This window comes from Panthera pardus, unplaced genomic scaffold, assembly GCF_024362965.1.
Source record: "Panthera pardus isolate Hobbes unplaced genomic scaffold, ASM2436296v1 HiC_scaffold_10, whole genome shotgun sequence".
NCBI classification, from domain to species: Eukaryota; Metazoa; Chordata; class Mammalia; order Carnivora; family Felidae; genus Panthera; species Panthera pardus.
This window is the reverse complement of record NW_026526655.1, coordinates 32,685,453-32,698,835: the sequence shown is the minus strand read 5'-3', so window position 1 is coordinate 32,698,835 and position 13,383 is coordinate 32,685,453. Positions and strand designations below refer to the sequence as shown.

At 36.3% G+C, this 13,383-nt stretch overlaps 1 protein-coding gene across 3 annotated transcripts in view; it reads left to right on the top strand.

The window, feature by feature from the left end:
• The window catches only part of NBEAL1 (neurobeachin like 1), a 176,095-nt gene that overhangs the window by 69,842 nt on the left and 92,870 nt on the right, over nucleotides 1–13,383 (top strand). For all 3 annotated transcript variants that reach the window (XM_053906042.1, XM_053906037.1, XM_019446321.2), the window contains 3 exons: nucleotides 16–319; nucleotides 5,374–5,459; nucleotides 11,098–11,187. In XM_053906042.1, coding sequence (XP_053762017.1) covers nucleotides 16–319; nucleotides 5,374–5,459; nucleotides 11,098–11,187 — 480 coding nt within the window. The remainder of the gene's footprint in view (nucleotides 1–15; nucleotides 320–5,373; nucleotides 5,460–11,097; nucleotides 11,188–13,383) is intronic.

Genomic DNA, 13,383 nt, shown 5'->3' with positions numbered 1-13,383 from the left:
TTTCTTAATTTTTAGCCTTTTATTTCCTGCTGCATTGGTTCAGCTGGGCAAAGAACCACCACTCCTCCACCATCCCAAATCCCAGATCCACCTTTTTCTTCCCCCATTATCCCTCATCGGACATCATTTGGTGGAATTCTGTCATCAGCCTCCTGGGGAGGAACACTTGAAAAATCAAAATTGATTACCAAATTGATATCAGCTGGAACTCAAGATAGTGAATGGGGATGTCCCACATCTCTGGAGGGCCAGCTAGGGTCTGTTATCATATTTTATGAAGGACTACAGCCTCCTCAGGTGAAGGCATTGTATTTAGCAGGTGAGCATGTACAGTCATACTGTTTAAACTTAGTGGTTTTTTTTTTTTGCTGCCTACATATATTTTGAAGAATATATTTGATCTGAAGAGTGTATTTGTATTTGTAATGGAACCTGAAAGGGAAGAAAAATCCCACTACATTCCCTGTCCGCCCACCCTCAACTTGATTGGGATATTATTGACATAAAACATATGTAAGTTTAAGATGTACAGTGTAATGATTTGATAGACGTGTATATTACAAAATGATTGCCGCAAGGTTATTTAGCACCTGCATCCCTCACATAATTAGAGTGTTTTACATGTATGTTGATAATATTTAAGAACTGACCTGTGAGTTTGAGCCCCATATTGTGCTCTGTGCTGATGGTGTGGAGCCTACATGGGATTCTCTCTCTCCCTTTTTCTCTGCCCCGTCCATGCTCTCTCTCTCTCTCTCTCTCACAATAAATAAATAAACTTAAAAAAAAAAAAACAACACAAGGAATGGTCAATACTGTTTCCTCCTTTTATTGATGTAAGGTGGAACCTTGTTTGAATTTGCATTTCTTTTTTTTTTTTTTAGTACTATTTACTATTCAATTTCTATGATATCTTTTCACATTGTTGGTTATTCTGCTATTTTTCTTCTAAATTTAAATTACTTAACATTAGATAAATTAATAGGTAAATTTTGTTATATTTGATATTAGGTTTTTAATGCTGTATAAAATTTCCTTTCTATAGTGGAGATTGAACCACCCACAACTTTCCTAGGTTTTAGATGAATTGAAGGTGATACCAAAATGAAGTTCATTTTGGCTAGTATGGTTTAACTGTGTTGAGTAGCTTGAAACAGCTTAATTTTATTTATTTATTTATTTATTTATTTATTTATTTATTTATTTATTTATTTATTTATTTTAACAAGCTCTCTTTAATAAAAGGAAAAATAGAAAAACAACCAAATATCATGTACTATATTATCTGTGTCATTCTCGTTATTCATCTGTTAAAATTGATGGCAATGTTGTATGTATAGTAATTTACAGAATTCATATTGTTAAATAACTTTAATTTTATTTATTTTTATTGTTTTTTAAAAATTTACATCCAAGTTAGTTAGCATATAGTGCAATAATGATTTCAGGAGTAGAATCTAGTGATTCATCCCTATATGTAACAAACACCCACTGCTCATCCCAACAAGTGTCCTCCTTAATGTCCCTTGCCCATTTAGCCCACCCCTCCACCCACAACCCATCCAGCAGCCTTTAGTTTGTTCTCTTTATTTAAGAGTCTCTTATGTTTTGTCCCCCTCCTTGTTATTATATTATTTTTGTTTCCCTTCCCTTATGTTCATCTGTTTTGTGTCTTAAATTGTTCATATGAGTGAAGTCATAGGGTATTTGTTTCTCTGACTAATCTCACTTAGCATAAACACACTAGTTCCATCCATGTTGTTGCATATGGTAAGATTTCATTCTTTTTGATTGCTGAGTAATACTCTATTATGTATATATACCACATCATCTTTATCCATTAATCTGTTGATGGACACTTGGGCTCTTTCCATACTTTGGTGCTGCCAGTGGCACAGCTGTAAACATTGGGATGCACGTGCTCTTTTCAAACAGCACACCTGTATCCTTTGGATAAATACCTACTTGTGCAATTTCTGGGTTATAGGGTAGTTCTATTTTTTTTTTTTTTTTTTTTTTAACGTTTATTTATTTTTGACACAGAGAGAGACAGAGCATGAACTGGGGAGGGTCAGAGAGAGGGAGACACAGAATTGAAACAGGCTCCAGGCTCTGAGCTGTTAGCACAGAGCCCGACGCGGGGCTCGAACTCACAGACCGCGAGATCATGACCTGAGCCGAAGTCGGCCGCTTAACCGACTGAGCCACCCAGGTGCCCCGGGTAGTTCTATTTTTAATTTTTTGAGGAACCTCCATATTTTCCAGAGTGGTTGCACCAGTTTGCATTCCCACCAGCAATGCAAAAGGGTTCTTCTTTCTCCGCATCCTCACCAGCATCTGTTGTTGCCCAGGTTGTTAATTTTAGCCATTCTTACTGGTGTGAGGTGGTATCTCATTGTGGTTTTGATTTGTATTTCCCTGATGATGAGTGATGTTGAGCATTTTTTTCATGTCTCTTGTTAGCCATCTGGATGTCTTTTTTTTTTTTTTTTAATTTTTTTAAATGTTTATTTATTTTTGAGACAAAGAGAGACAGAGCATGAATGGGGAGGGTCAGAGAGAGAGGGAGACACAAAATCTGAAGCAGGTTCCAGGCTCTGAGCTGTCAGCACAGAGCCCGATGTGGGGCTCGAACTTACAGACTGTGAGATCATGACCTGAGCCAAAGTCAGCCGACTGAGCCACCCAGGCGCCCGTATCTGGATGTCTTCTTTAGAAAAGTGTCTATTCATGTCTTTTGCCCATTTCTTCACTAGATTGCTTTTTTGTGTGTGTTGAGTTTGGTAAGTTCATTGTTGATTTTGGGTACTAACTCTTTATTTGATATGTCATTTGCAAATATCTTCTCCCATTCCTTTGGTTGCCTTTTAGTTTTGCTGATTGTTTCCTTTGCCATGCAGAAGCTTTTTATCTTGCTGAGATCCCAGTACTTCATTTTTGCTTTTGTTTCCCTTGCCTCTGGAGAACGTGTTGAGTAAGAAGTTGCTGCAGCAGAGGTCCAAGAGGTTTTTGCTTGCCTTCTCCTTGAGGATTTTGATGGTTTCCTGTCTTATATTTAGGTCTTTCATCCATTTTGAGTTTATTTTTGTGTATGGTGTAATAAAGTGGTCCAGGTCCATCTTCTTCATGTCGCTGTCCAGTTTTCCCATCACCATTTGTTGAAGAGACTGTCTTTATTCTATTGGATATTTGTTGCTCAAAGCTTAGTTGGCCATACATTTGTGGGTCCATTTCTAAGTATTCTCTTCTGTTCCATTGACCTATGTGTCTGTTTTTGTGCCAGTACCATACTGTCTTGATGATTACAGCTTTGTAATACATCTTGATGTCCAGAATTGTGATGCCTCCAGCTTTGGGGTTTTTTTTCAGGATTGCTTTGACTATTCGGGGTCTTTTCTGGTTCCATACAAATTTTAGGATTATTTGTTCTAGCTCTATGAAGAATGCTGGTATTATTTTAATAGGGATTGCATTGAATATGTAGATTGCTTTGGGTAGTATTGACATTTTAACAATATTTGTTCTTCCTGTCCAGGAACATGGAATATTTTTCCATTTTTTTGTGTCTTCTTCAATTTCTTTCATAAGCTTTGTATAGTTTTCAGTATGTAAGTTTTTCACCTCTTTGGTTAGGTTTATTCCTAGGTATTTTGTGGTTTTTTGGTGAAATTGTAAGTGGGATCGATTCCATGGTTTCCCTTTCTGCTGTTTCATTATTGGTGCACTGATTTCTGTGCATTGATTTTATATCCTGCCACTTTGCTGAATTCATGGATCAGTTTTAGCAGGTTTTTGATGGAATCGTTTGGGTTTTCCATATAGATTGTCATGTCATCTGTGAAGAGTGAAAGTTTGACTTCCTCCTTGCCGATTTGGATGCCTTTTATTTCTTTGTGTTGTCTGATTGTTGATGCTAGAATTTCCAATACTATGTTGAATAACAGTGGCGAGAGTGGACATCCCTGTCTTGTTCCTGACCTTAGGGGGAAAGCTCTCAGTTTTTCCCCATTGAGGATATTAGTGGTGGGTCTTTTGTATGTGGCTTTTAGGATCTTGAGTTATAATCCTTCTATCCCTACTTCCTTGAGGGTTTTTATCAAGAAAGGATGCTGTATTTTGTCAAATGCTCTCTCTGCATCTATTGAGAGAATCATGTGGTTCTGTCCTTTATTTTATTAGTATCATATATCACTGATTTGTTTGTAGATATTGAACCAGCCCTGCATCCCAGGTATAAATGCCACTTGATCATGGTGAATAATTATTTTAATGCATTATTGGATCCAGTTGGCTACTATCTTGTTGAGAATTTTTGCATCCATGTTTATCAGGGAAATTTATCTATAGTTCTGCTTTTTAGTGGGATCTTTGTCTGGTTTTGAAATCAAGGTAATGCTGGCCTCATAGAAGGAGTTTGGAAGTTCCTTCCATTTCTATTTTTTGGAACAGCTTTAAAAGAATAGAAGTTAACACTTCTTTAAATGTTTGGTAGAATTCCCTTGGAAAGCCATCTGGCTCTGGACTCTTGTTTTTGGGGAGGTTTTTGATTACTAATTCTTTACTGGTCATCAGTCTGTTCAAATTCTCTATTTCTTCCTGTTTTCAGTTTTGGTAGTTTGTATTTTTCTAGGTATTTTCCGTTTCTTCCAGATTGCCCAATTTGTTGGAATATAATTGCTTATAATCTCTTATTATTGTTTGTATTTCTGCAGTATTGGTTGTGATCTCTCCTCTTTCATTTTTTATTTTATTTGGGTCATTTCCTTTTTCTTTTTGATCAGACTGTCTAGGGGTTAATCAATTTTGTTAATTCTTTCAAAGAACCAGCTCCTGGTTTCATTGATCTCTTCTGTTTTTTTGATTTCAATAGAATTAATTTCTGCTCTAATCTTTATTATAATTTCCCATCTTCTGCTGGTTTGGGGTTTTATTTGCTGTTCTTTTTCCAGCTCTTTAAGGTGTAAGGTTAGGTTGTATATGTGAGACCTTTCTTCCTTCTTTAGGAAGGCCTGTATTGCTATATACTTCTCTCTTCTGACTGCGTTTGCTGCATTCCAGAGGCTTTGGGCTGTCGTGTTATCATTTTCATTGGCTTCCATGTACTTTTTATTTCCTCTTTAATGTCTTGGCCATTCATTCTTCGGTAGGATGTTCTTTAATCTCCAAGTTTTCATTTCTTTCCAAATTTTTTCTTCCGATTGATTTCAAGTTTCATAGCGTTGTGTCTGAAAATGTGCATAGTATGATTTCGATCTTTTTGAACTTGCCTGAGGGAGAAACAACTTAATTTTAAATTTTGTTCTGATTACACAGAATCAAGGAGGCCAAAAATATTCAGTGATGTTTATGTACGTGTGTGTAAATAATTTTCAGGTCCAAACTGTTTAAGCCCTTGGAAATTTCAAGAGTCTGACATGGCTGACCTGTCTGGTAACATCCTTCTTCACTATACTGCAAAGGTGAGAGTAAATGCATGGACTGTATCTACTTGTAACTGTGCTATGAACTAAAATTCCTTTTTTGTTCCTTTTGTCATTTCAGTGGTTAATTGAGAAGGATAGTCTTGAATTAAATTTAAAAATTACTCATTTTCTTTTTTTTTTTTTTAAATTTTTTTTTTTTAACGTTTATTTATTTTTGAGACAAAGAGAGACAGAGCATGAACGGGGGAGGGTCAGAGAGAGGGAGACACAGAATCTGAAACAGGCTCCAGGCTCTGAGCTGTCAGCACAGAGCCCGACGCGGGGCTCGAACTCACGGACTGCAAGATCATGACCTGAGCCGAAGTTGGCGGCTTAACCGACTGAGCCACCCAGGCGCCCCCCCACCCCCCAAAAAATTACTCATTTTCAAAGGAAGAGGAGGTCCAACTCTCAACTAGGATTCAAATGTTTTGATTATGTCATCCCAGTAGTATGAGTGAGGAATCATATAGTATGAGTAGGAATCGTTGTGGTGGGAAGTTTTACTAATGAATTGACTTCAGTAAATGAAACTGTTTAAACTTGGATTATCCCACTTTTTTGGAAGGGGAGATTAAACAGAATTATGGTTAACATTTTTTTGTTTATTTTTTAAATGTAATTCTAGCAAGAAAACAAACCAAAAAAATGAAATGTTTACTTCAGAAGGAGAAAAAAGAAACTACCTATATGCATAGCATGCATAGTCCTTTTTCCTTCAAAGACCTACCTAGTGAAAGTAATTGAGGTCCGTAAAGTCTGAGGGAAAGAACTGGGAGAAGAAAAGGGAAAGTGGCATAAACAGTGTCAGTTGCCTTCATTGTACTAAATGTTAACACTGACACAGAAAATGCTTTTATTTGTGAGATTATGCACTATAGAATTTTTTTTCTAGTTTAGCCAGCTAGTACATGGTCATAACTTACTACTTTAATACTTATTTGTGATATCTGACCTAATAAAATTCACCTAGCATTTGTATTCCCCTTTACTTTTTATTTTGAATAATTTCAAGCTAGAGAGGAATTGAAAGAATGGTAAAGTGAAATCATGTATACTCCATACTCTCCACCTGAATTCACCAATTACCAATTTTGCCACACCTGTTGACACCTGTTGCCTGTCTTTTGTGAAGGCACATTGACATAGGTATCAATGTAGCTATGTATTTATGTAATTATTAACCTACCTGGGAAAATTATCAATAATTTATGTACTGTATAACTCATTCAAATTTTCCCAGCTTTCTCAAAAATATTTTGTTTAGCCTTTTAAAAAACTTAAATCAAGGTTCATGCCTTGCATTGGTTATAAAGTCTCTTAGGACCCTTATTTTTTTTAGTGTTTGCCTTTTGTAACACTAACGTTTTTCCAGTATGTTTGTTTACTGAACTAGACTTTATTTTCTTGGCAGGGGCTAGATCATATACTTATTTTCTTTTTACTGTTATTATTAAATATATAGGAAATAATTGAATTTAATCTCACTGATATATTTAATAGCATGTCCTAGATACATGTTAGTTAACTGAGTCTTTGTGGCATTATGTTTGTCATATTTATTCTCTTTCCAGATTTAAACTTGATAACATTAGGTTGAATTTTTACTGTTGGAACTTCCTTCCAGTAGTTGGAAGTTCCAACAGTAAAAATTCTCTAATAAGAAAATAGGTATTATTGTTTTTCCTCAAGAAACTCAGTATGACAAATACATCAATAAAACAATTTTTTGGAGGAATATTTCTTGAAACAGTGATATATCATGATAAAAAGTGTTCTGTGGTTAACAGAGTTTGGGGAAATGCTGTATTCTGTTTATCCATTTTGGAGATTGATCATATACTTGAAAAATCTTATTAGAAAAAACTTAGTTTATGTTTGTTTTATCCTACTCTTTGACCAGTTATTTGAACATAGAACACATTCTGTTTTTCCATCTCACTTATTTAACAAATGCTAGTTTGAGAAAAGCTGCTCTTGAAGATTTTCTGAGAGTCAACAGCTTTTCATTTTTGTAATTGCTTGTAAGAGGTGTTGAACCATCCATTGTTTATAATTTTTTGAGTGTCTTCTCCATGCCAAGAATTGTGCTGAACTTTTAAGATCTAAAGATGAATTCAGTGTCTGGCTTTAAGAAACTTATAACCAGGGGCGCCTGGGTGGCTCAGTCAGTTGAGCGTCCAACTTCGGCTCAAGTCATGATCTCACAGCTTGTGAGTTCGAGCCCCGCATCAGGCTCTGTGCTGACAGCTCGGAGCCTGGAGCCTGCTTTGGATTCTGTGCCTCCCTCTCTCTCCCCCAACCCACTTGCATTCTGTCTCTGTCTCTCTCAAAAATAAACAAACATTAAAAAAAATTAACAAAAAAAGAAACTTATAACCCAAACTGAAGTAAATATGTAAAAAAAATGAGTGCAATGTAATTTTATGAGCATTTTTCTTTTTAACTACCATTTATTGGGTATTTACACTAATATTAAGCACTATGCTAAATGTTTTATATGTATTATTTCACTTAACCTTCATAAAAACTCTAAGGGATGTATGGTATTACCCGTGTCTTTTATGAGGTGTGGTTTTCTGAGGCTCAGTAAAGATAAGCAACTTGCTTAGCCTCATAATTTTAGTGAATGGTAGTGCTGGAGTTAGAATTCAGTCTGTTCAGTGCATATCCTTAACCACTATACAGTATTTCTGTGTTGGAATTGTGTATAAAATATAGTGAGAATATAAAGGCATGAGTGGTTAGTTCTTTCAGATCATAGCAAAGATGGTTTGATTTGTGTTTTAAAAGGCAGGGCTGAGGAGGGATGTGCCACATGTAACAAGCAGCACCTACAAAGGCATAGACTTTAAAACTGGGATCTACGTATATTTGGGTTTAGGGCACTAAGCAAGTAGGAAGAGAAGATGGCAGGAAATGAAATTAGAGGGCACATAGAGGCCACATTATAGCAAGCCTCCTATGGCAGGCTAAGTAGTAGGCAGTGGATAGGATTTTAAGCAGAAGAACAAAATATGGTAAGGTTTACATTTTAGAAAAAGGTCTCAAGCTGCATTGTGAAAGTTGGATTGGAGGGATAGGAGACGGGAAGCAGTCATGCCATTAGAAGTTGTATTGTATGAGGACAGGTCATAGATACACGCTACCCAAACTGAGGTAGTAATGGGAGAAAGACATTTCTGTCTTTGAGACTAATATAGTTTACATTGAGTTAAGTGTAAACTCAGTTTCCGTTTGTTTTATTAAAGCATTTTTTCTCAGTTGCCTTAAGAAGAAAGCAATGATGCATCATTTATGCTAAAATTTGTAGTAGTTTGTTTTTTGTTTTTTGTTTTTTTGAATGGTAATTGGATTCGAGGATGCTTCATTATCTGCAAATTCACAGATTGGATGTGAAGTTATATGCTTTATAATCCTTCATGGAAGTTAACAAATACATTTGATAATTTCTAGAATTGTAGACTAGACTCTTAATATGAATGTACCCAGAATTGTCAATAACATGAAGGAAAAGTGTCTTATGCCTGTGATTAGAATTTTATATCATATGTTTTTCTGTTTTGTGATTTTTTTAAGGTTTATTTATTTATTTTGAAAGAGATAGGGTAGGGGCAGAGAGACAGAGAGGGAGGGAGGGAGGGAGAGAGAGAGAGAGAGAGAGAGAGAGAGAGAGAGAGAATCCCAAGCAGGCTGTGCACCATCAGCATGGAGCCTGATGCAGGGCTTGAGCCCACAAACCGTGAGATCATGACCTGAGCTGAAGTCAGATGCTTAACCAGTTGAGCCACCCAGGTGCCCTGTTTTGTGATTTCTGTATCTCACATTTTAATCACATAATTAAGTGTACCAGTGAAATTATGCCTAGGGAAATACTCATGGGAATAGAACACTGAATTTGTTAAAGACTCAAAATCTTGGGCCACCTAGGTGGCTCAGTCGGTTAAGCATCCAACTCTTTTTTTTTTTTTTTAATTTTTAAAAAATATTTATTTATTTTTGAGACAGTGCGAGAGACAGAGTGCAAGCAGTGGAGGGCAGACAGAGGGAGAGACAGAATCCGAAGCGGGCTCCAGGCTGTCAGCCCAGAGCCCGATGTGGGGCTTGAACTCACGAACTGTGAGATCATGATCTGAGCCGAAGTCAGACACTTAACCGACTGAGCCACTCAGGCACCCCTAAGCATCCAACTCTTGATTTCAGCTCAGATCATGATCTCATGATTCATGGGATCGAGTCCCACTTGTCTCTCTCTCTGCCTCTATCCTGCTTGCTCATTCTCTCTCAAAATAATTAAATAAATAGCCAAAAGCTGTTTGCATAAGTTGGTTTAAAACTTTAATTTTTTTTAGCTTTATAGGATTTTTTATTTTTTAAAGATTTTTTTTAATGTTTATTTTTGAGAGAAGGAAGAGAGTACGAATGTGGGAGGGCCAAAGAGAAGGAGACACGGAATTGGAAGGGGGCTCCAGCATAGAGCCCGATGCAGGGCTCGAACTCTTGAAGCTCAAGGTCATGACCTGAGCCCAAGTCAGATGCTTAACTAAGCCACCCAGGTGCCCTCCCAAAATTTTTTTGAAGTTTAGTTGACACACAATGTTACATTAGTTTCAGGTGTACAACACAGTGATTTGACAAGTCTGTATATTGTGCTGTGCTCACCACAAGTGTAGTTCCTGTCACCATAAGCACTATTACAATACCACTGACTGTATTTCCTGTGCTGTACCTTTCATCCCTGTGGCTTACTCATTCCATAACTGGAAGCCTGGATCTCCCACTCCCCTTCACTCATTTTGCCCGTCCCTCCCCACCCTCACTCCCTTCCCTTCCCCTCCCCTCTGGCCACCATCAATTTGTTCTTAAAAGAGAAAAAATTGTAACTCCAGTGATTGGTGAGTAACTTGTTGCTATAGCTCTTCTATCAGGTGACAGGTAGAAGTGACCTGCTTTTGATGAGTGAGTCCTTTAGAATCTAGTCCCTTACAGGAGTGCTGATGCATAGGGGCACATGTACCCCAATGTTTATAGCAGCACTTTCAACAATAGCCAAATTATGGAAAGAGCCTAAATGTCCATCAATTGAGGAATGGATAAAGAAGATGTGGTTTATATATACAATAGAATACTACTTGGCAATGAGAAAGAATGAAATCTGGCCATTTGCAGCAACGTGGATGGAAATGGAGGGTATTATGCTAAGTGAAATAAATCAGTCAGATTTCACTCATATGTGGATCTTGAGAAACTTAACAAAAGACTATGGGGGAGGGGAATGGTGAAAAAAAAGTAACGGAGAGGGAGGCAAACTATGAGAGACTCTTAAATACTGAGAACAAGCTGAGAGTTAATGGGGAGTGGGCAGAGGGGAAAGTGGGTGATGGGCATTGAGGAGGGCACTTGTTGGGATGAGCTCTAGGTGTTGTATGGAGACCAATTTGACAATAATTTATATTTAAAAGAAAAAATAGAATCTAGTCCCTGATTCTTTTAAGAGGCAATGAGAATAGCAGTACTAAACTTAATGTTGTAAGCATTTTATCATTTTAAATTATGGCGAAATATTTCATATATAAAGTTATGTTTTTGTCCTCATTGTGCTTAGCTGTTGGCCATATTTTCCTTTTATTCTTAGGCTTGCAAAAATTCAATCTGTCTTGATTTATCTACTAATTGTTTGCATGGAAGATTAACAGGAAACAAAGTAGTGAACTGGGACATTAAGGTAAGTTAATGATGAGCAACGCCTTATGTAAGTTTATAGATCCTTTTAAAGAATTTATCTTTTTAGCACCACCAGGTTGATCTGAATAATAAGTCTCAGTGAAAATGTTTGCAAGCAAGATATACAGTTTGAGGTATAAACAATTAAGTAGTTGAAGGACTAATTTGCTTGAAACTTAGTTACCTCCTTAAACTGTTTAACAGTTTCCTTAAGAAAAATAATACTACCTTAAAATCATTGCTCCACTTTTAAGGTATTTCATTCCTAAAACTATGTGACAGATTTCATCCCTTACCTTCTCAGAGACTTCATTGATTATCCCTTTTCTCCTGTATCACATGCTTCTGTCAACAGTCTCCCGTCTATTAGCTTTTAACGTACTTCGATCTTTCCTCCCTAAGGCTAAAGATAAGTGACTTTTCCTCTTCCCCACATCCCCCTCTGGAGCTGTCATATCTTGTCTGACTTTTGGATGTGCCTCATATATATGTGACAGTTGGACATAATGTCTTTGGTTCTATATAGAGGCCTCTGCTTATTTTCCAAGACTGAGTTAACTGCTCTTGTCATGAATACTTACAATAGTTTATCATTTCACTTAGTGTGATGAATAATAATTTGCTTGGTAATTTAGAGCTTGATTCTCCAGTAGTCCTTAAGAACTTTGAAAAGAGGTACCGCTGCTTTTTTCACCAGTGCCTGGTACAGGGATATGCAATAACATTTTGACTGAGTGACTAAATTAATAAAGGTTATTTAGATTACTGTGAAAGTCAAGTCAGAGATATCCTATTTCTAAAAGATATTTCTTCAATAGAAATTATAGCTTAAGTAAAATCAAAAGAAATATAAAAGATATTTTAAGGGGACTTGCTGATAAATTAGCAAAAAATCCGTTTTATCTTGTCCTCAGTTAACACCAATCAAATATGCTTATTGTTTCAATGGAACAGACATTATTAGGATAGTTCTGCCTGTATAAAAATGAATCCATTAATTAATGTTAGTCTCATGTTATGTGGTATAAAGCATTTTTCTCTTTGTGAGATAAGACCACTTAATCATATCTGTTAAAGTAGTAAGATATGTAGCATTTGCCCTTACATAAGTTAACTTTTGCTGTCACTTATGAGATTGGTTTTACAAGGCTAGTTCTCATGTATTACTTATATATAGAAAGCTGATTATTTGTGCCATACATTATACTTAAAAATCAAAGTAATTTTTGGTGCCTTGAGATACAGCTATGGGGAAATCATATGGGATCAGAGTTAATAAGAAAAGGATCATTGTATTTTTATACTGAAGCACAATCAAACACAAAAAAAGTTACATGACAACTGAAAAAAAAATACTTGCCATCTAAAAACTTAATTTGCTTACTATACATAGCTTTTAAAAATCAGCATGAAAGGGGTGATTGAGTGTTTGACTTCAGCTCAAGTCATGATCTCGCAGTTTGTGAGTTCAAGCCCTGCATCAGGATCACCGTTGTCAGCATAGGGCTTGCTTCAGATCCTCTGTCCCCCTCTATCTCTGCCCCTCCCCTGCTTGCGTGTGCGCGCTCTCTCTCTCTCTCTCAGAGATAAAATACTTTTTTAAATGTTAAAAAAAATATCAGCATGAAGACAAAAAGTATGAAGAGGGTTGTGTAAAGAATGAAACTTTCTAGATGGCAGCTCAGAATATTTTAGCATTTAATAATGGCTAACCTTGGGTGGGTAGTACCAGTTCATTTTCATTTATTAGCTTACTTAATCCTGGTAACAACTTTACAAAGTGGGAATTATTATCCTCATTTTACAGATGAAGGAACTCAGGCCAGAGAGATTACTAACTTGTCAAAGAATATGGACTGTATTTTGTTAAGCTATTCAAAATAGTCATTTTCACATTCAGAGGCACCCACTTCAATTTCTTTGTTAACTAAAAGTAGAGGAGTCAGTCATATTTCTACCACCAAATGATTTTTTTCTTAATTTATTTTGTTTATTATACTTAATTGCCTTATGACAGTTGTTTCCTCATATCATTAGTGTTACATTATAAAGTCTACTTATGGGGTCAAGTTTGGATTGCTTGTGTTTGGAATCCCTAAACTTTGGAAAACAAAGGTGTGGTAAAAATGGTCTGTCATGGTGTTTCTTGAGTATTAATTATGGTGATCCCCCTAGCTACATTTTTTTTTTTTAAGTA